The 24,037-nt window shown below is 40.7% G+C and overlaps 1 protein-coding gene across 1 annotated transcript in view; it reads left to right on the forward strand.

The window, feature by feature from the left end:
- LOC126428401 (ectopic P granules protein 5 homolog) overlaps nt 1–24,037 on the forward strand; it is a 359,767-nt gene that overhangs the window by 331,761 nt on the left and 3,969 nt on the right. The window contains exons 40-41 of the mRNA XM_050090322.1: nt 16,554–16,673; nt 19,554–19,791. Of these exons, the coding sequence (XP_049946279.1) occupies nt 16,554–16,673; nt 19,554–19,791 (358 nt within the window). The remainder of the gene's footprint in view (nt 1–16,553; nt 16,674–19,553; nt 19,792–24,037) is intronic.

The following is a 24,037-nucleotide window of genomic DNA, read 5'->3' on the forward strand; positions in this document are numbered from 1 at the left end:
TTTGCAAAACATTTGAACTATCTTGCCTCAGTATTTATTTTACTGGATATTAAATATCACATCAATGAAACTTTTTAGGCACAGAATAGCTGGGCCTTGAAGAAATCAATTTTTTAACACTTTATTTACACAGCTATCGACAGCTGTTTGTGGCATAATTCATATTTCCCCCCCAATCAACAATTATTTTCAAGTAATTGAACCCTTTTTTTTCAATTTGATACATCATTTGCCCATTTCTAACTCTCGGTTTGGCTATGAAAATTTGGACACAAATCCTTTGTGTAATTTCTAGGGAGCTCTTTTTTGGGGTATAGTTGTTACTACCTCCTTTCATTTGTAGAGAAACACACATTTTATGGAAGGTGCAGTACTGTTTTGTAATTTATACTCTTATTTAGACGTATTCCACCTTGATGAGTCAGGCTCAACTTAACTCGATTTCTCGAATATTCTTTGAGGTCCCTTGAACTTCGAATAATCAAGAGTGGACTTAATATCTACATTAAAAAAAATCATCTTCTCGTGCTTTTATCCACTTGGCTACCTTCAGTGGTTTCAGCTCTAGAGGAAGAATGGCCTGCCATACCTCCCCAGACAGTCGGACACCTGACTGGAAGTGTCCCTAGCAAAGTGCAAGTCTCCATAAAGGCAACGTGTGGCCACATCCCAAATTAATGTCAACAGATAGTTGTTCAGAGACTTTTGGTCAGATAGTGTACTTTGAAGTGTTACCAGTTCCTAAAAGTCGGGCCATTTAGCTGTCACTGCATCTGTGCGCTCGAGGAATTTGAAACTTTCACACTGGCCTCGTCTGCTTCTAGCTGCCCTAGACCTGAGGAACATACTTCCAAGGTGACTTTCCTTAAAGTAAATTCTAAGGAAATTCAAGTTTTCAATAATCTACTCAATTTTCATTCCCGAACCTTAGTTGTTGGGACAACTTCTTGCTTACTCCGCTCAAACAGGCCTCGGATGGCCCAAAGGGACCGACCGACCGCTGTGTCATCCTTAGCTGATAGGCATAACTGTATGCGGATGCGGATACGGAGGGGCATGATGTCAGCACACCGCTCTTCAGGCTGTTGTCAGTTTACACGACCGGAGCTGCAACTTGTTAGTTGCACTCACAAGCGCTGAGTGGACCCCGCGACTGTCACCCATCCACGCGCTAGCCAAGCACGACAGCACTGCGCAATGCCGTTGGCAGTTTTCGCCACAAGCGTCCATATACTAGCTCACTGTCTGTATTTGACAATGTCCGTATAGTTCGATACAATGTTCCTGTGGACATGCATGCGTGTTCGAATGAACAGATACTGAATCATGAAATTCGCAAACTTCTGTTCTGGGACCACAACAGCTATATAATTTACTGGAAACATATGAAAATTTGTGATGCACCTGCAAACCGGCTGCTGTGGAACCATATTTGCAATTTCCAAATAGATTTCAGGAGAGAAAAATCCTGGTCCTTACTATGTGATAGATAATGCTCGTTGCGTTTTGGTGTTACGACACATTGCTGCAAAATCACTGATTTTTTTGTGTTATATTCTACATCTACATGCACACTCTGCAAATCACGCTTAAGTGCCTGGCAGAAGGCTATCGCACCATCTTCGCAGTAAGTCTTTATTTATTCCAAAAATGGTTCAAATGGCTCTGAGCACTATGGGACTTAACTTCTCAGGTCATCAGTCCCCTAGAACTCAGAACTACTTAAACCTAAGGACATCACATACATCCATGCCCGAGGCAGGGTTCGAACCTGCGACCGTAGCGGTCGCGCGGTTCCAGACTGAAGCGCCTAGAACCGATCGGCCACCAGCGGCCGGCTATTTATTCCACTCTCGAACAGCGCGCGGAAAAAAACGAACACACCTATCTTTCCGTGCGAGCTCTGATTCCCCCTATTTTATTATGACGGTCGTTTCTTCCTTTGTAGTTCGGCGTCAACAAAATAATTTTGCATTCGGAGGAGAAAGTTGGTGATAAATATTTCGTGAGAAGATCCGCCGCAACGAAAAATCCCTTTGTTTTAATAGTGTCCATCTCAAATCCTGTATCATGTCCGTGACACTCTATTTCGCGATAATACAAAACGTGCTGCTCTTTATTGAATTTTGTCGATGTTAATCCTTATCTGGTAAGGATCCCAGACTGCGCAGCTGTGCTCCAAAAGTGGACGGACAAGCGCAATGTAGGCAGTCTCTTTAGTCATTGTCACTAAAAATAAGTGCAGTTTGTATGTATACAACATACCATTTGGGTCATTTGAAGCACTGTTTAAATTACTAGATCTATAGACAAAAATATTAGTATCTGGTTGATAATATTGGAGAGAAGCAAAGCTGCAAAGAATTAGAGTAAAATCATTTTGTGTATTGGCCGTGTCATCATGAAACACAGAAACAACTAAAATACCGACATTTCGATCATCTTTGCAGTGTTGCTCTTCAGGGCGACTAAATGCGTGGAAGGTTTTAAATCGGTGCTGAGTGAAAGTTCATTTTGGAAACAATTTTATTTCTTCTCCCTGATCTTTTACCCATTTCACAAATTTATCGCCAGTTTCATATATTGCTTTCTTTATAAAGTATGTTTCACACTTCGGGAGATTGTAGATCAAGTTTTACATGGGAACCCATGTTCGAAAACGTCATTGAACGATACAGAGCGTCTTAGTTACAGGCACCGCCAACCGTAAAAAAAGTTATAAGTGGTAGAACGGACCAAGATAAGAAAAATAGTGAAGTAAACATGGGCTCGTAAATGCATACTTCAAGCTAAGAGCAATTGTTCAACAGAGGAGATGTGTTTCATAGTTGCGAAGATGAACAAATGCTCATAGCTCTTAAGATGTTCATTGTAGAGGCCGTGTATACTGGACTTTTTTCTTGTTTTGGTCTGTACTGCCACCTCTGGAAGTTGCCTACCCTACAATCTCAGCAACAACAGTACCGGTACTGTCAGAGGTGACAGAACAGTTTTCGCTTATAACTTTTGACTTGTTCGTTTCCAGTGAAAGGACCCTTACGTTGCCCCATCATTCTAAAAAGTCTGTAACGAGTTCCTTCTACAACCTTTAGAAGTGTGTAGCATCAATTGTGAAATACCCTATGTACATAATGGCTAACATGGAGAATGGGTCAGAACCCTGTCTCTGTCACTTCTCAACTGCTGCCTTTCGTTTAAGTTCTTCAGTTCTTATAAGTGCTATCTGGCTTCTATACGAATTCTACATAACGTTTCGCTCACTGCGTTTACTCCTCAGTTGCATCTTAATTCAAACTGTATATTCTGGTCAAAAGTTTTTGCTAGATCTAAGGGTGTTGTAAATGTCGATAGTATTTCTTCAACCGATCTGCAATGCCTCGAGGCGTTCCGCCCCTGTGTAGGTAGTTCAGATCATTATTTATAGCAAGGACTTATCAAAGTGATGGTTCGGTAATTTTCGCACCTATGGCTACTTGCCTTATTTGGTATTGCTGTTATTACGTTTCTCGTTTAGTCTGAGGGTTTGGCGGTCATATCAGCTGGCAAAGACGTTCAGGAGTCAAGCAGCTAAACTCAGACGGCATTACTTATAATCCGTCTTGATTGCAAAAATGTTTATTCACATGACCGGTTTCGGTTCTTCTAGAACTATCTTCAGAACTGAAATGACGATGATACTAATTTACTATTTCACAAATGCGAACCTTTTTCATCCTATCCGATCAACATCAAATGTACCTGCAATTTCGGTTGCAGGAGTGACCCGTCCACACTCAGCAACCGTCACATTAAATTGGTTGGCAGAATGCACGTCATTTTATATTAATTATAAAACTATTACCGACAGGTGGCGTCTGGTACATTACATATGCACATACTGTATTAAGTAGATTTTTCTAATTTACTTTCATCTCTAAAAATATGTGACAACTACAGATTTTAACTAAGTATTTTTAGAGATAAAAGTAAATTAGAAAAATCTACTTAATACAGTATGTGCATATGCAGTGTAACAAATGTACCAGACGCCACCTGTCGGTAATAGTTTTATAATTAATATAACAACCAATTTATTGTGACGGTTGCTGTGTGTGGACGGGTTACTCCTGTAACCGAAATTGCAGGTACATTTGTTGTTGATCGGATAGGATGAGAAAGGTTTGCATTTGTGAAATAGTAAATTAGTATCATTGTCATTTCAGATCTGAAGATGGTTCTAGGGGAACCGAAACCGGTCATGTGAATAAACATTTTTGCAATCAAGACGGCTTATAGGTAACATTGTATAATCAGTGATTACTGTATCCCCTCAGACATTGTCTGTTTTTGCAAACTCAGACGGAGTGAGTCCTCGCAAGCACGGCTAGAGCCCTCTGGTAGTGAAGCCCTGCACTACAGACAGCCGAGTGACTGGTAGAGACGTCTAGCAGCGGAGCGATGAACAGTAAAATGGCTGTGAAAAGTGGGCGACTTAATTTTCTAGTTGCTGCTGTTCATTTCTTCCTTCACACTATTATTACTGCTCTATTTGTCTATTATCATTCTTTTGTGTTCTTCACATGTTACAGAATAATTCTATTCTCACTTTTAATGCGGACAGTATCTCCAGTGAGCTTAATGTACACAGGACGTTACGTTTAACATTTCTTCCTTGTAGTTTTATTAATACTAAACAATTTCATCCACGCTTTCAAATATTTAAAATGGATATGTGGCGTAGAATTAATAGCAAAGGCCACAGCCATAGTAGCAATCTCTCTCTTTTAATCCCAAGAAAACGAAACGGTGGTTGTTTTGTGTGCACATTGAAGGGATGGGATTACACAGTACCAGAATAACTGCACCGCAGTGTATAAGAAGAAACAACCCTGTGTCGATTTTGAAAATACATTTTTTAAAAAAACAGTTGCACATCGACTGTAACGACACGATTAGTGGTACGGTATTTATTTGTTATCATATTATCATCAGGACTGGAGAATGACGCACGTCAAAATATGTTTTCTTTCGTTGTTGGGTTTGCATTTTCTTCCGACACTGAGAATGTGCGAAGTATCAGTAAAATGGCTAAAAATACATTTTTCAAACATTTATTGCTAACAGCATCTCCGTAACGCTCTCTCGCCAGCTAAACGAGCCCGTGACGAAACGCGCCGCTCTTCGTTGGATCTTCTCTCTATCCTACCTGATAGGGATCCCGGATAGATGAACAATACTCACGAATTGGGCGAACAAGCGTCTTATAAGCCATTTCTTTCGTGGATGAGTAACATTTCCTTAAGAGCATTCCGATGAATCTGAGTCTTGTGTCTGCTTTTCCCACTATCCGTTTTATATGGTCATTTCACTTAAAAGTCGCTCTGGATAGTTACGCCTCGATATTTTACGGCAGACGCTGTCTCCAGCTGTTTGTCATCAATGGCGTAACTGTACATTAGTGAATTTCTTTTCCTATGAATGCGCAGTAAGTTACATTTATTTACGTTCAGGGTCAACTGCCAGAGCCTGCACCATTCATCAGTTCTCTGCAAATCTTCTGGCGTTGCTACTTTGGTATAAACAACTGCATCATCCGCAGTTAATTGGTAACCTCCATAAATTTGTATGTTATGAGCCCGCTATAGACTAGATACACTAAAGACGACCCCACGACCCCACACGTAGATACGCGCTTGAGAGAGTGTAGGATAAAGGTATGCAAGCATTAAGACTGTCCAAGCAGCCTGATGCTTGCTTGTGCATCAAGAATGTGGTGGGTTGTGCAAGCATTTGTCTGTGATCTGGCTTGCTTTAATTTTTATTTTGTTCTGCTAAATTACATTCTGTACAAACGTTGTACTGTACTGTAGATCAAATCAAAAAACACAATATTACTTGGAGAAGGAGAGAAGAAAATCAACAGTACGGTGAGATAGTTTCCATGGCCTGTCTACCACGAATAGTTAACGCGGGAGATCACTTTCGTTTCTTTAACTACGCATTACTTCATATATCACATTTTATATTTTTTTTTCGGAACACAAGGAAAAAGGTTGCCAAAGCCAGCGCATCATCTGAACTTGAAATTTTCTGTTAAACAAAGTAATTCGTGTACAAGCTTGCTTGAACCGTGTGTATATGCAAGAAAGTTGTGCATGCTTGCACAACAAGCGTCGAAGTACTGATCGTTAAAAGTCGGTCGTTGTCCGTATTCACCTGATTTACTATCTGATGGCCGGTTTTTGGTTCCCTTGTGTCACATAGTCATTATCGTGTCAGTAATTTCTATTGTCTCTAGAATATATTCGATCCTTGGGAAGTCATTTTGCGGAGACAAGTGGCGCCAGAGTGAAAAAAAATTTCCAAAACTCGTTCTAACGCGCTCGAAAGTGTATAAATTTTAAAGCTGAGTGATGTTTCACAGAACAGAGTATCAAACGGGGCTGGGTTGATAAACGTAGTAAAATTTCATGAAAGAATGGAATCTTTTTGTCGCACGTTCGTGGTTGGCAAGCATGATTATTCCAAGGATCGGACAAAGAATTTCGACAATGTTTAGCGTACAGTTGATTGTTGACAGCTGTCTGAATTGGTCAGTGTGTTGACTGCGACTGAAAAGACGAAAGCCGAGTTTTGTGCTGTTATTAAACATTTTCATTTGAAAGGTTGGACCGCCGCACAAATCACAACAGAACTGGATGAAGTCCACGCGGATTCTGCACCATCAGTGAAGATTTGTAATAATGAATTTATCGTGGTCAGACAAACAGAAGACGAAGCGCGGTTTGGCTGTTCAATTGAGGCCAACACAAAGGAAACCACTGACAAAATCCATGATACAGTAATGCAAGACGGCCGAATAAAAATTCTTGAGACTGTAGACAACGCAACTGATCAAGTACATTATATCCTACATGGGGAACTGGCCATGAAGAAGCTGTGGGCGCCGCCATCACCAAAAGCACATCCGGTGCAACATAATGTCTGGCGATGTTTAAACACAATCCGTACGACTTTCCGAAACAATATGTGGGTGTAGGTGAAATCTGAATCCATCATTACACACGAGTCTAAACAGCAGTCAAAATAATGGGCAAAGACCAGTTTTGTCAGCTGGTAAGAGATGGCAACCTTTATTTACTTTTTTTTTTCCTCTCTCAGGAGGAGGGGGGCGATTACCCGAGGAATGATTAACTGGAAAAAGACAGACCCGTCACTGGGCCCAATTGTGCTTCATTGTTCGATCGTCTGAAACTTGCGTTGGCTGAAAAAAGACCAAGGTTGCCACGCAAAAAGTGCTCTTTCACCAGGATAGTGCATCGTCTCACAGATTAGCGATAAAAATGGTGAAAGTGCATGAAGTGGGCTTTTAATTGGTTCCTCATTTAACAGACTTTACCCCAAAGTGGCTTCATACTGTTCCCTAACTTGAAACTATGTCTTGCTGGGAATAAACAGCCGGCCGCTGTGACGGAGCGGTTCTAGGTGCTTCAGTCCGGAACCGCGCTGCTGCTACGGTCGTAGGTTCGAATCGTGCCACGCGCATGGATATGTGTGATAAGTAGTTCTAAGTCTATGACCTCACATGTTAAGTCCCATAGTGCTTATAGCCATTTGAACCATTTTTTGGGAAGAAACTTTCATCAAATGAGGAAGTGACTTTTGCAAATGGGATAAAAAAGTTGGACCAAGTGAATATCCACAAAGAAGGCTATCCCGAGGCTTATCAAATAACCCTCTTAGTACTGTCGCAATGTTTGGATAAGCTTCCTGCTCGTCTTCTTCACGCGAAGTGTCGGGTTTATGTCCAGTCGTTCCATTATAGCCGCTGGACTGACTGCTCTTCCATTTGGGCCAATCGTGTGCTTCAGGAAGAGACACTGCGTGTTTTTTTTATGGGTGGAGGGAAGAATGGTCTCCTGGGTAGCGCAACGAGTCCTGGTCCAGGAACACTCTGATGTGAAAGTGGCAACTGGGAGGAGCGTACCACAGAACTGTTGAAGTACCTCATCAAATCCCTATTTGCTATACAAATCTTGTCACACATTGGTGAAATAAAAATAAAAAAAGCTAGTGTACTTTGCTCACTTTTATCCCATAATGTCGTACGGGATTATTTTCTGGGTGGGGAGGTAACTCATAAAGCCAAGCTGAAGTTTTCCGAGCCCAAAAAACGTGCCATACGAATTATTTATGGTGTTAAAGAAATATCTCTTTTTTCCCCAAACCAACAGCTCAATTCGTGGAATCAATACTAGAAATCAGAGGGAAAGGTCCCGAGTCCGTTCAGAACACAGTTTTAATCTGCCAGGAAGTTTCAAAGAATAACTCTTTGTAAAAGTCACTTATTTGTGAAAGAAAGTGTGTCCACGACTCAGCAATACACATTTTCAGTAACACGCCCGTTTGAAAAGAGTACAGGATTTATTGGTGGCCAATCCCTATTTCATCGATGAATTTCTTAGCAGAACCGACTGATGCCTGTGTGTTGTTAGTATCACCCAATGTAAATATTGCGTACAGTAATACGATCATTGTAAGTAAGTGCTGAAAATGCTTTTTTATGTATGCTACAACAACATTAGAATTATCATGTGCACCTAAGTGAGCCGAATATTTAATATTTGGTGACAAGTTTTCTATCCTTTTAAATGTAAATATGCTCAAAACTTTTTTCTTTTTTGACTGATTCCACATTCACAAGAGCAATTTCACTTTTACAGCAGGTTTCTAAATTTTTTATATTATTGCCGTTCCTGGCGTGTAAGGCCTTTTGCCCAGATCACAGTGGCTTGCTTTTAAAACATTATCTGCTGTATCTGTATTTAATGGCGATTTGCTAAATTGTAACTCACCGAAAACACTATTATTTACACAGTTGTTTATTCCTTCATTAAAAGTTTGCTTGCAAACCCACAAGGAGATATTCTCACTTCGTCACCCGTTAAACTTCTTTACGATACAAGGTGTCTATAAATTAGTTATAAAAAGTGACCTTTTTGTTTTGGAAAGGGTAAATTAACTTTACAGAAATGTTTTCCACAATTAAAGGTTACTTCTGTATAAGTAATTTATAAACACGCTGTATACAGTAAACTTCCGTTTATCTGAACAAATTTTTCCGATTTTCGCGGCTCACATTGGCAGCGCTGTCTGACATTTGATAAGTTGCAACTTGTCTGCGCCTGGAGCCGCGTTTTTCGGCACTCTGCTGCTGGTGCGTGTCGAAAGTCCGAGTGTAGTCAATTCGTGCGTGTGTTTAAAGTTTTAGCGTGTTTCTTGTTCGTATTGCGTGGTTTCATGCCGATGCCATCTATTGGAACTCATGTAGCAGTTACTTCTGTAAAATATCTGGGAGTATGCGTGCGGAACGATTTGAAGTGGAATGATCATATAAAATTAATTGTTGGTAAGGCGGGTACCAGGTTGGGATTCATTGGGAGAGTGCTTAGAAAATGTAGTCCATCAACAAAGGAGGTGGCATAAAAAACACTCGTTCGGCCTATACTTGAGTATTGCTCGTCAGTGTGGGATCCGTACCAGTTCGGTTTGACGGAGGAGATAGAGAAGATCCAAAGAAGAGCGGCGCGTTTCGTCACAGGGTTATTTGGTAACCGTGATAGCGTTAAGGAGATGTTTAATAAACTCAAGTGGCCGACTCTGCAAGAGAGGCGCTCTGCATCGCGGTGTAGCTTGCTCGCCAGGTTTCGAGAGGGTGCGTTTCTGGATGAGGTATCGAATATATTGCTTCCCCCTACTTATACCTCCCGAGGAGATCACGAATGTAAAATTAGAGAGATTAGAGCGCGCACGGAGGCTTTCAGACAGTCGGACTTCCCGCGAACCATACGCGACTGGAACAGGAAAGGGAGGTAATGACAGTGGCACGTAAAGTGCCCTCCGCCACACACCGTTGGGTGGCTTGCGGAGTATAAATGTAGATGTACGTGCAGTAATGCTCTATTCAGCGCGCCGTGGCCCTATCAAAACCGACAATGAGATTGCGGCGCTTAAGGGGATACGGAATCGGATTTTGGGTTAAAAAATCGAATTTTTTTTATTGGCGTATTATATTCTGCCATGTTTCCTCTTTAAAATGACGTATCATACATAGCTCTACTACAATTATAACTATTTTATTTTTATATATTTGTGAGATCGGGTATTGCGCTTTAGTTATACACGTCTCTCGTGGCTGACCATGAACTTTTTGGCAGTACCTTTAAAGTGACATGAATTCAAATATCCCGGTTTCCAGCGACTATTTATACACTAGTTGCCCGAAAATGTTTCTCTCTGGTTTCCTCAAGTTACTCTTTGACTTTGTGGCGGGACTGTTTTGTAAACAGTGTGATATAAGAAAGTAGTTGTTGTTGAGTTATTTCGTATTTAGTGCTTCATTTTTCGCAGTGAAAATGCCTAGAGCTAAAGCAAAAGTATTTAAAATGCGTGTGAACTGGCAAAAGAAAAGAAATAATGATTCATTAGCAAAGCAAAGCAGTTCATCATCATCACTGTTGGAAAATGTGAATCCACTTATTACTGATTTGCCGAACGAACTTACACCAAATGAAAACAGTGCTTCTCATAAAAAACTAAGAGATTTGGAAGAGAAATATAATTTACTTGATAGAGGGAATGAAGTTTTTGAACTCATTGATACGAATATATTGTGTGAAGCTCTTGAAAACAGTTTGTGCTGCAAAAAATGTCATGGAAACGTTTCTCTGAAAGTAGAATCCCATGTTGGCCTGGCTGCCCAGTTTAATTTAATATGCAGTGTTTGTAAATACAGCTGTAAGTTTCCAAGTTCGGTTTCAGTAACTGTAAATAATGGATACAAGAAAACTGAACTTTATAGTGTAAATATTAGGTTAGTTTATGGATTGCGAGCAATTGGTAAGGGCAAAGCAGCTGGTGATATGCTATGTGGTGTTCTAAATCTTCCAAGTGCACCTTCAAAGTTTGAAGCTTACAATTATGTACTAGGATCTGCAGTTGAAGATGTAGCACAGAAGTCAATGCAGGTTGCTGTGGAAGAAGCAGTGGAAGAAAATGACGGCAGTCGTGACCTCACAGTGGCGTTTGATGGCACGTGGCAGAAAAGGGGGCACACCTCCAACAATGGTGTTGTAACAGCAACTAGTGTTGATACTGGCAAGGTTATTGATGTTGCAATAATGTCTAAATACTGTAGGTGCACAGGCAGGCTGAAAAATGAACACAGTGATGACTGTATTGCTAATTATTATGGTAGTAGTGGTGGCATGGAGGTTGCTGGGGTGAAGAAAATTTTTCATCGCTCTTCACAGTGGTATAATGTTCGCTATGTCAAATATCTGGGAGATGGTGACTCTAAAGCATTCAAAGAAGTTTTGGAAAGCAAACCATATGGGAACAGTGTAAATATAAGCAAACTTGAATGTATAGGACATGTGCAGAAGAGAATGGGTGCCAGGCTGAGAAGGTTAAAATCAGTTATGAAAGGGAAAAAACTAGATGATGGGAAAACCTTGGATGGCAGAGGAAGATTGACTGATTCCATAATAGACCACATTCAGAACTGCTATGGCCTTGCAATCAGGCAAAATACAGGCAATCTTGAAGAAATGAGGAGAGCTATATGGGCTTTATATTTCCACACCGCATCCACGGATGAGCATCCACAACATGGTTTGTGCCCCAAAGGTGAAAATAGCTGGTGTAAATACAATAGGGGACTAACAACAGGAGAGAAATACATTCACCACCACAATCTACCATCAGCCATCATGGCAGAAATAAAGCCCATTTTCAGAGATCTGGCTGACAGAAGTCTTCTGATGAAATGTCTTCACGGAAAAACGCAGAACCCCAACGAGTGCTTGAATAGTGTGATATGGCATCGTCTCCCAAAAACAGTGTTTGTCGGAATTAATACACTACATTTTGGTGTGTATGATGCTGTGGCAACCTTCAATCTTGGAAATATAACTAAATGCCAGGTCCTTCAAAAGTTGGGTATGTGTGTTGGTTCCCGTACGGTACGTGCTATGTTCTTTTTAGATCAGCACAGACTAAGGCATGCTGATAATATAATCAAGACATTAGTGAAAAAAGCAAGACAGGTGCAGAGGGGTGCCAAAAGAAGACTTGAAGATGATTATGAAGACTGTGAAGGGGGTATTAGCTACGGATCAGGAATGTTTTAATCTTCTTTCTCCGTTTCCCGTAAGTTTACTTTTTACTTCATCTAGGAACATTATCTCAGGTACTGGTCAACCTAGAAGTCTGAAATTTTTATGACGTAGTGACATAGGTCCCTATTACATACTGAAACAACGATTTTTTAATTACTTGATTTACAAAAGACTTAGGGGTGATAGTCTAGTAAAAAGCGATGGAAAAAATTTACTTAAAAATAAATGTACAATATCTCTGTAAGAAAATACTTTGACAATAAACTGTTGTTTCAGTATTGTTGTAACATATGAATGCACATACAGTAAAATTTTTACCTCTCTGTCTCCAGTAGTTTGTGAGAAAATGTTCCCTATAGTAGGCATATATTAACATTGCGGGGATAGGTGATTCCGTATCCCCTTAACACTTTCCTCCTGTTGTCAGTATATCAGATGAAGCTGGGCGTTTAACAGTGATCGTACAACGCCCTGTTGTGTTGCCGCGTAGGACAGGGGAGAGATGAATCGAATGTTTTCACTCGATGGCTGCCACAGCCTGGTTTCAAGAATTTTGTCTAGTGTTGTCCGTCTGTATGTTTTCGATTTAACGTTCCGTGCTCGCGCTATGTGCTTTAAAATGTCCAGCGATATAGGTGACCAAAAAAGAATTAGTCGAATGTTGGTAAAAAAAAAATACCGCTGAACGGGACTACGGGCGCTAAACGAAAAAAGAATGTGATCTAGTTGGAAGAAAAGCTACGCGCTTTGCAGAGAATTGACCCTGGTGAGGCACCCGCGAAAGCTGCTGCGGATTTGAATGTCGGTTGAAGTGCGATTACTGATTGGAAGACAAACCGATCAGAAATTGAAAAATTTTGTTACATCCAAGCGTCAGACAGCGCATCGAAATCTCGAAAAACAATGAGAAAAGGTGCACATTCCCAGTTATTCTTTTTGTGGCACGAACAAATAAGGGCCAAAGGTGTGCCAGTATCAGGTCCTCTACTTAGTCAAAAAGCGATGGCTTTTTATGAGCTGATTCAAGGAAAGGAGCAAGAATTCCTCGGAAGTGACAACTGGCTGGATCGGTTCAAGAAGTGGCATGACGTTGGCGAAATTGCCATCAGTGGATCAGCTCGCTATGGCTGGTTTTAAACTGCACACTATCATCGACAAAGGAGTTGATAGCCACTATAAACTTTACAACTGTGATGACACGGGGTTGAATTACAAAATGTTGCCAACTAAAACCCTTGTCTCTAAACAAGAAAAAAAACTGTATCCGGGTATTAAAAAAAGCAAAGAGAGAGTTACTGTCCTCGCATACAGTAATGCCACTGGCAATCATAAACTCAGTTGAAACCTGATAGTCAAGGGAAGGCAGGATTCGGTTACGATTGTGGACGGGGCCGTAATCAGCTACAATTTATTTTAAACCAGTAATTCCAGACTCAACAACAAATAAAAAAATACCACACGTTATTAATGAAGGAATAAACAACTGTGTAAATAATAGTGTTTTCAGTGAGTTACAATCTAGCAAATCACCATTAAATACAGATACATAAGATAATGTTTTAAAAGCAAGCCACTGTGATCTGGGCAAAAGGCCTTACACGCCAGGAACGGCAATAATATGAAAAATTTAGATAACTGCTGTAAAACAGCAAATACCATAGTAAAGGTTAATTAAAAAAAACAAGCAACTGAGCAGCAAACGTGAGAAATAAGATAATGGTATACTTTGTAACACAAGCCTTAACATCCATTGAACACTACACTGCTAGATTTATTCCAGATGGCGACCAGTACTATTAACTACACACATGTAACCTTTAATGTAGGCACAAGGGATTGTAATAAATAATAAAACACAAGGACCAGTATATAAGTTCCTTAAAGGGTACTGAGGTAGATTATACCCACAGCAGGCGTGGGCTGAAGGAGCGTTACACTGAACTACTGGCCATCAGACCTCCTTTTAAAACACACGTGTCTTACAATAACCAAGGCGCCGCAGACGGTGCCCCAGCAATCGACCTCTGAGAAGGTCTACCTGATGTCCGATAAACCAAATGCAACGATGGTACAATACGCCAAAGCTGGAACCCGCGGTCTGCACTACGTCCCCAGAATACTATGTTTAGAGGGTTTGAACCACTACCACCAGAGTAGAAGACTCGCTAACCGGCATACTGTCAAAACTACACGCCTTACCGGACAGCAGCGGCAAGGCGAGGAAACGTACACTAACCCCCAGGGCAGGTAACTGGGGCGTTAGCGGGCCAAGAAAAATTACCGTTGGTTGAACTTAACAAATTGCAATAAGCAGTCGAGGAAAGCTAATCAGATCTACCTACCGAAGCAACCCACTCGCTGCTCTTCGCCTCAGCGACACGAACCCAAATCACTGGGAAATCGCGAGATATCACAATGGTGGAGGTTTCTCTACTTGGATTGAAATGCACTCATCGTAAAGCTTGGTGGATCCGGGCAGTCCATGGCGTGCCGACAGCGGTCCCGGCGTGTTCTGGCACCCCCCAAAAGATAGGGCAACAGTTATCACATACCGATAACCGGCGCTACTGCCACTAGCGGACAGGCAACGCTTGCGAAACTGAGTGGTGCTAGTCAACACGAGAAGAAGACAAACAACCGCACGGCTCACTGTCCCTTACATTAATTGACAAATACAAAAAAACCAAGAGCATTTAGAAAGTAACCAGCTGATAAACCTTAGCCATTGTGGTACACTAATCAGTCTAAGGCATGGATGAACGGTGCCATCTTCAAAGAGTGGTTCCAGACAGAGTTTGTTCCAGCTGTAGAAAAATACTGTACATGTCGGAAAATGGACTTCCACGAAAAGCACTACTTCTTGTGGACAACTCTCCTTCTCACCCAGATGATCTTCAAGATGGAGATGTCAAAGTTGTGATTCTCCCATCAAGCGTCACGGTTCTGTCAACCGATGCACCAAGGTGTTCTTGTCGCAGTGAAAAAACATTAGAGACGCAAGCTGCGGGAATACTTAATCGGTGCGATTGATGCAGCAGAATAATTTGTGCAAGCTCTTTAAAAAAAAAATAGATATTTTATGTGCCATTCATTGGATTGCTGAAGCTTGGAAATTAATTCCTTCGATACCTCCCGTTGGAAAAAGCTCTTAAATCATACGGCAACTCAAGAACAGTGAGGCAACACCGAAATTGAAGCTGACGTAATTTTGGTGAATTTACTGGAGAAGCTAGCGGGTTATGAAGCTGCAAACTTCGAAGAGTGGATGGAAAACGACGTTTTTGATTTCACTGAGAGAGAAGTCGCCCAAATTGCGACCAACCAGAAAGCGTCGGAAGATTATGTCTCTGATGACGAAGCAGAGAACAACATTCCTCAAACAGTAGGTTACGTCTTGGCGTACAGCAGCCAACAAGAGAAGGCGACTTATCCCGAAATCGTTTTTTTTTTCCAACATTGGAGATATATTGCCGCAACAAAAGTTTCTCAAAACAAAAAACTATCACAGAAATTTTTGCCAAAAAATAAATTCTAGTGAAGCGTCCTAGAACTTCAACGTCCATTAGTTTTTTGTTTTAGACTTTTCGTTCCTTTGAGTAATCTCTGGATTCGTTTCATAATTTTGTACAGTAGTTTATTTTTTACTGAAAAGAGTAGGTAATAAAATTGAAACTCCTGTTTTTTCTTGCTGCCAAATAGGCGGATTTTGTCTGTAAGAACGCAAAATAAACAAGCTTTGTTATGCAGCATTTAAAAACATCGAGTTTTCAATCATACTTTGGCGCCTTTGTACACGCCAACACAGTTTTTTTTTCGTCAAAAACATGCAGACTTACTGATATCGTTGTGAACAACATTATACGTGCCCTACGCACGTTTTACAATCAAATTTGGCGGTACTGACGCATTTCGGGGAACAGGGTGACTTGTTTATCTCATCCGGCCGCCGTCCCGGGCATTTCGCATAAACGGGGGTTTACTGTATAAGTTTCACCTGAGTCGTTTACCCAATACTCCGCCGCCTTTCTGAGGCTTGGTGCTGGAATTCATGTTTTTTTTCCGAGTGATGGGCTGCTAACCAAATGTCGTAAGTCCAGCATTTTTCTGTTGGGGTTTCTTCCCTTAGGTGATATGTTCCAGTTTTAATGCGCCTTCGACCTCTCATATATCTGCTACAAAACACACACACACACACACACACCAACAGTCGGGAGGATACGGTCCAGACGTGGAAGTACGGTTTGTTAACAGATCTGATAATTCAGTGGGCATATCTCGATGTTGTAATGTAATGCAGATATCGGCGATCCATGTGACCTCCGACACCTTTAACTAACTAAATCAGACGACAAATGTTTCTTGTTGTTTAGTGTGGCCCCTGTGTGTCGCTTTCAGGTGTCGCCTGCTGAGTCGTGCAGTGGCGGTGTTTGTGTTGGCGCAGCTTCCAGATGGAGAGCAGCCATTTGTAAGGACGACACCGAGTGCACCGGGAGCTCTGTCTATGCCAGTCATCATGTGAGTATATTTGTTCAACAGTCATTACACAGCTCCCTGCATCTTGTACTTGAGTAGGCTGTCCGTACACCAGATTTATCTTAAGACTCCAGTTTTGTGGTACTTCTGGAATATTTCATTGCTGTCTGTGGGTGAAATTCCTTGGGCTCAGCTCGTAGCTGCCTCATTAGTTTATCTAAATTATGTCTGTTTTGGTCCCAGAAGCATCTCTTACTGTGTTGGCTTATTTATACTACTATACAGGGTGGTCGGAAATTACTGTTACAAACTCATAGGAATACACAATGTTTTGGATAGGAACCGGTGTCCAAAAGCGTGCCGTTTCCAGTCTAAGATAACTTCAATTCATATCCTATAAGTTTCTAAAGGGAGTACAAGTCGTTTAATGTTGTTACCAAGAATCTTGAAATTTACTTACAATTTTTACACGCAAATTACAGAGTGATATAGGTCACACGTCTTTTTGAACAACAATGTAGAGCGTTCCTTTTAACACGACCTGCGAGAAAGAAAATACTATGCCGTGAACATTTTTTTCTCGGAGTCGATTTCGACTATGGTAAAGGCGCATATGGTTCAAATGACTCTGAGCACTATGCGACTTAACTTCTGAGGTCATCAGTCCCCTAGAACTACTTAAAACTAACTAACCTAAGGACATCCATGCCCGAGGCAGGATTCGAACCTGCCACCGTAGCGTCGCGCGGTTACAGACTGTAGTGCCTAGAACCGTCCGGCCGGCAAAGGCGCATATGCATCACAAACATTCGTTCTCCTTTTATAATTCTAAAGAAATATTGTGTATACAACCGTGTACTGCTTTGTTTCTTTTCTCGCATTTGGCTTTAATGGGAAAGTTGTATTTATGGATTATCAGTTTATGATTGGAATACGTTCCGGGAAAAACCTGGGAATTTTTTAGAATTCCAGAAATTTCGACTGGCAGGAACTAATACTCTAACGAATATGTTTACTTTTGGCCACTATTGTAGCATAAAATCTAATCGAGATAATAACACCAAAAGTGGTGGTTTGAGAAGTGTTATTTTCATTGTAAAGTTTCTTGTACGCAAGATGAATTCCTTAAATCACTGGGCGTTAGACTTCCGCTCAAAACTTGACGCTGAGGACCAGTCACTTAGAAAACATTAGGGTTCAGAAGACGAGCCACTTATGCAACAATTTAAAAGTTTACTTGCGCATTTGTGTTTTATATATATCGCTTTAGTTCTTCCATAGATTAAAAATTATACAATAATGATGGCAAAAAGTATAATTGTCTTTAAGAATAAAAAGTGTCGTTGACAAGCAGTGAAATTTATAATCGCACTCATCAGAAATATTCAGTTGTACTCATAGGTAGGATGCTACCAACCACACCCTCGGAAGAAAACATTTGTGACGTGGAAGTTTAACTTTTCCTGTAGGTATGTTAATTTAAACCATTATCTTCTCATATTTGGGTGTTCACTCACTACATCCGTGTCCTGTGCTCTGAGTATCTCCGGTATTTAAATGGCGAGATCACGTGACTTGTGCAGTTATTGGCTGACAAAAGCGCATCGCTATCTGCATTTCATTGATTCGGAAGCTGCGGTGCTATATTTCTTGGAATTCGTGTTTATATTTTTGTAATAAGAAAATATGCAGCGTGAATGTTGCCGCGCATGAAAATTTGCTTCCAAGAGGAGTACAGCGTATTTTCACCCGAGACAAAGTATATTTTTAATGGGGAAACACGGGAACTTTTTTTTCTTGCCCGCGTATACACTCTGTAGTACTACAGAATCTGAAACTTCTTAATTCTACCCATTTGCAGATTAACACTGTTACTGAAGAGCCGAAAAACAAGGGTACACCTGCCTAATATCACGTAGGGACCCTGCGAGCATGCAGAAGTGCCGCAACACGACGTGGCATGGGCTCGAATAATTGCTGGAGGCAATTGTCACCATAAATCCGTAAGAGTACGAGAGCATGGAGGTCTTTTCTGAACAGCACGTTGCAAGGCATTCCAGATATGGTCATATCTGGGGAGTTTAAACTCAGGAAAGCGTCACATGTAGATGTATCAGGGGTCCATTATCACGCTGACTGCACACGCCCCACACCATTACAGAGCCTCGACGAGCTTAAACAGTCCCCTGCTGGCATGCAGAGACTCTGGATTCATGAGGTTCTCTCCATACCCGTATCCGTCCACCCACTCAATACAATTTGAAATTACTCTCGTCCGACCAGGCAACATGTTTCTAGTCATCAAAAGTCCAGCGTAGCTGTTGACGGGCCCAGGCAAGGCGTAAAGGTTTGTGTCATGCAGTCATCATGGGTACATGAGTTAATGTTACAAACGCCTATATTGGTGTTGTTTTGTTGAACAGTTCGCATGTTGCCCCTTGTTGATGACCGAGTGTTGACTTCTGCCACGTTGAACGATTCTCTTCAGTCATTGTTGGTCCGTTGTTGCAGGATCTTCTTTCGGCTGCAGAGATTTGATGTTTTTACTGGATTCCTGATAGTCTTGTGAAATGGTCGTACGGGAAAATCCCTACATCAGAGATGCTGTGCCCCATCGCTCATGCACCGTCTATAACACCGCGTTCAAACTCACTTAAATTTTGATAACCTGCCATTGTAGCAGCAGTAACCAACGTAACAACTGTGGCAGACACTTGTTGTCTTATATAGGCGTTGCTGACCGTAGTGCCATATTCTTCCTGTTTACATATCTCTGTATTTGGATACGCATGCCTATAACAGTTTCTTTGGCGCTTCAATGTATTAACCTCAAAGATCCAGCAGGTGGAGAGGTCTCTCCCATGCCTGTGTGTGGCCACAGGAGAATGCTATTAACACCGAGTACCTCTCTGCTGCCACCAGGAGCAAGTCGACAGGCAGTGTGGACCAGACGGTGCCGAACCCGAGCGCTCAGGCCCTGTCTGCGCTGTCGCAGCTGGAGGCGCTGGCCACCAACAAGGCCTACCAGGATCTGAAGCCCGCCGTAGAGCTGGCGGTGCGGCTCGCTGTCGATCCGGACAGCTCGCTACACTCGGGCTGCGGCGCCGTCGCGACGCTTGCCCACGCCCTGTACGGGAAGGCGTACCTGGCAGCTGTGAAGGTAAGCTGACATGACTGCGTTGTGAATTGTCAGTCAGCAAACATGGCTGACTGTGGAATGTACCTAGCATACGTGTGGAGTGATTTAGAAGGTTGGGCACAAATTTAATTACTTAGCCTTTTCTAACAAGGTTGGAATAGGAGCTTATGGTCTTGCACATAATCCTGAGCCAGTGGACAGTGTGGAATTTGAGGAACAACATGGATAATCAATGCACCCAAGTTCAGCAGAGGTAACTGGTTCTGCGTACATACAGTTGGATCGAAGTGTTTTACGTAGCTGAGTCAGAACACTTCAAAGAGATGTGTCACATTTGATGTATTTACCTTTTTTTTTTGACACTGTTGCCGTAGTTGAGTCTCTTTACTTCTTCATGTTCTCCCTCTTGCCCCCTTTTTTTTAAGCACCAGTAATTCCTACTCATTTCATGAAAAAGCACGTCCACTACTTTCCTTTTACAAACATATATTTCCTTGGATGTGTGTATAGATCATTAATGAGTCTCGTAAATGTGCTACAACACAACTTTTCATATTACATATGCATCAAAAGCTCAACCTTACGATGTACTTCAGTTGTCACAAAACCATCCTGTATTATAGAATGAAATTTTCACTCTACAGCGGAGTGTGCGCTGATATGAAACTTCCTGGCAGATTAAAACTGTATGCCAGACCGAGACTCGAACTCGGGACCTTTGCCTTTTGCGGGCAAGTGCTCGCAGAAGAGCTTCTGTAAAGTTTGGAAGGTAGGAGATGAGGTACTGGCAGAGGTGGAGCTGTGAGGATGGGGCGTGAGTCATGCTTGGGTAGCTCAGTTGGTAGAGCACTTGCCCGCGAAAGGCAAAGGTCCCGAGTTCGAGTCTTGGTCGGGCACACAGTTTTAATCTGCCAGGAAGTTTCATCCTGTATTATGTTTTCATTTGTGGAGAGTGTCGTTGCTTGTTGACAGCCAAGCCAAAATGTAAAGGACCCCTGCCCACAACAGGCGAAGCCATTTATTTGTCATCACATCTTGCTGTTTTCTTGTATTTTACAACTTCCATTTCATGCCTACGCATATGAAAAGAAACACCTGCAGACAGTATGTGTTTCGCAACTTACTTACTGCTTTAATATTATTCTGTCACAATTATCTTTCTTTATACTACACAAGGAGTGTGAAATGTCATTTGCCGCACACGCAACACCACAGGATGTGACTACAGAGAGCATGTGCAGACTTTCCTGTGCAAATACACGACATATTTAGTGCCACTTATCACAAGCATTATTATTATTATTATTATTATTATTAAGCATTACAATCCATGAAGGCTTTTTGCTGCAGAATGGACAATGTTGAACCACTTTGCTCTGTCTTTACAAGTAATTTGCCACTGTCTGTCATGTCCTAGTTTTCTGAGATCGTCTTGAATATTGTCCAAGTATCTCATGCGTGGGCGTCCAAGAGGTCGTCTTCCGGTGGGAATCTCTTCAGTCACTTTCTTGATGGTCCTGTTTGGTGGTGCTCTGATGACATGCCCTATCCATTTCAGTCTTTTGGCTTTAATTTTGGCCACTATATCGGAGTCTTTATATAATTTGTAAATTTCATTGTTATTTAGCAATCTCCATTCATCACTGATCCTATCTCTTATGGGTCCAAATATTTTTCTCAAAATTTTTCGTTCAAATACTCTTAATCTGTTTTCCTCTTTTTTTGTGAGAGTCCAGGTTTCAGATCCATAGGTGAGTACTGGTATAATCAATGATTTGTATACTTGTAGTTTGGTGTTCCTAGAAATTAACTTGCTTTTGAAAACTGTCAAGAGACTATAGTAGCATTTGTTAGCCTTCTGAATTCGTGATTCTATTTCAATTTTTATGGAGTTGTCAGAGGTTACTATTGTACCAAGGTAATTAAATTCATTTGTCTTTGTGAAAGCTGTGTTATTAATTTGCAGTACATTATTATTTGATGGATAGCGGGATAAGATAAAGTACATTGTTTTGTCTGTATTCAGCTGGAGGCCTGTGCCATTTGTGGCTTTAATTAATTGTGCTGTAAGAAGCTTCAAATCATTCTCACTGTCAGATAATAATGCAATGTCATCAGCGTATGCTACAATGTTAATTTTGCTTTCCAGTTGTGCTCCAATTTGTAGTAGCTTTACTTTTTGGATTATTCTATTGATTACTATGTTAAAAAGAACTGGTGAGAGTGAATCCCCTTGTTTGACTCCAGTTTTAACCTCAAAGTCTTCAGAAAGTTTGCTAGCTACTTTTATTTTGTATTTTGAGTTTAAAGTGCAAGATTTTATTAAATTTATCAATTTGTTAGGGATGCCAATCTGCCTCATGCACTTCCATAAATATTCCCTGTTGATACTGTCAAAAGCTTTTTTAAAATCAATGAAAAGCATATGTACATTTTGATTGAATTCATATTTCTTTTCACCCAACATCCTTAGGACATATATATTGTCAATAGTCGATCTGTTAGGTCTAAATCCACATTGGGCATCACCTAGGGAGTCTTCAACGTAAGGGCTTATCCTTGCTAACAGTATATTTGTCAGAATTTTATATGTTGTGTTTAGTAACGCAATTCCTCTGTAGTTTGAACAATTTGTTGGGTCCCCCTTCTTGTATATAGGGCACACAACTACTTCTTTCCAATCATGTGGGACCTGTTCCTGCTTCCAGATGTTGGTGATGATTTTGTGTAAGCAGTTTACAAAAGGAAATTTACTGAGCTTCCATATATCTGTGTCTATACCATCACTTCCAGGAGCTTTATGTCTCTTCAGCTTCTTGATGCTTTCTTTAATTTCTGCTAAGCTGGGCTCTTCGTCCGATGGGTCAGCAGTAAGATATTCATTGTCATCTTCCTGAGAGACGCTTATAGTTGGAGCATTTAGTAACTCATTAAAATATTCCTTCCATCTGTTAGCAATGTCACTTCTTTCTGTTAGCAAGGAGCCATCTGGGTCTGTTATGAACTGTCCATAATTTTTTATATTCCCACTTTTAAACATATTTATGCTCTTGAAAAATCCTCTGGAGTCTGTGGTACGGTCATTCTCAGCTCTTTTTAATTTGTAATTCATAAAATCCCTTTTCTTTTTCCTAATGAGTTTCCTGGCAAGTTTCTGTTTCTCTTCAAAAATAAGTTTGTTTTGTGTTATTGGTTTTTGTAGGAATTTTTCCCTTGCTAATTTTCTATCTTCGATAGCGTTCGAGCACTCGGCATCAAACCAGGGGTTCTTAGTTGTAGTAAAATGTCCCAAAACTGAGGTAGTTGCTCGTGTGATATTTTCTTTCAGAGCGTTCCAGGCTTGATTAGTATCATCATTGTTAATTTTACTTTCCACTTCAGGTTTGTGTGTTTCTAATTCTCTAATGTACTGGTTGAGAATGTTTGGGTTTTTCAGTTTCATTGTATTAAACCTAGGAACACCATTTAATTTAGACCATTTATGTCTTGAGAGTGAGATCTTGAACTTGGCTTTTACAAGAAAGTGATCCGAATCACAGTCTGCTCCCCTTTGACTTCTGATATCATGTATGCATTTATGATGTTGTTTTTCGATTAATACATGATCAATTTGATTTTTTGTGATGCCATCTCTTGAAGCCCATGTTTGTTTATGTATATCTTTATGTGCAAAATATGTACTTTTGATCAACATGTTTTTGGAAGTGGCAAAGCTAATAAGTTTTGTTCCGTTTTCATTACTCTGCTGATGTAGACTATGAGGTCCAATTGTAGGTTTATAATGATTTTCATGTCCTAACTTGGCATTGAAATCTCCTAGAAGTATTTTAATTGAATTTTTCGAGAATGTATCATATACCTGTTCCAATTTGTTGTAAAATTCTTCTTTAATATTGTCCTCTTTATCCTCTGTTGGAGCATGGCAATTTATAACATTTAAAGTCTTATATTTGCATTGAATCGTAATGTGAGATATCCTTTCATTCACTGCCTCAAATTTCCTAATAAAAGGTAACAATTTGTTGTTTATTATAAATCCTGTCCCTAGTGCATGTATTTGTGTATCATTTCCCCCATACATTATTGTATACTTATTTTTGTTTATACTTCCATTACCCGTCCATCTGGTTTCTTGTACTGCCACTAAATCCATTTTATACCTTTCAAGTTCCTGTATGACATTTATCAGTGATCCTGATCTATAGAGACTTAATACATTCCATGTTCCCATATTCATAACCTTTAAATTTTGCAAGTTCGTCATCAA

The sequence above is a fragment of the Schistocerca serialis genome, chromosome 12 (genome assembly GCF_023864345.2).
Source record: "Schistocerca serialis cubense isolate TAMUIC-IGC-003099 chromosome 12, iqSchSeri2.2, whole genome shotgun sequence".
NCBI lineage: Eukaryota > Metazoa > Arthropoda > Insecta > Orthoptera > Acrididae > Schistocerca > Schistocerca serialis.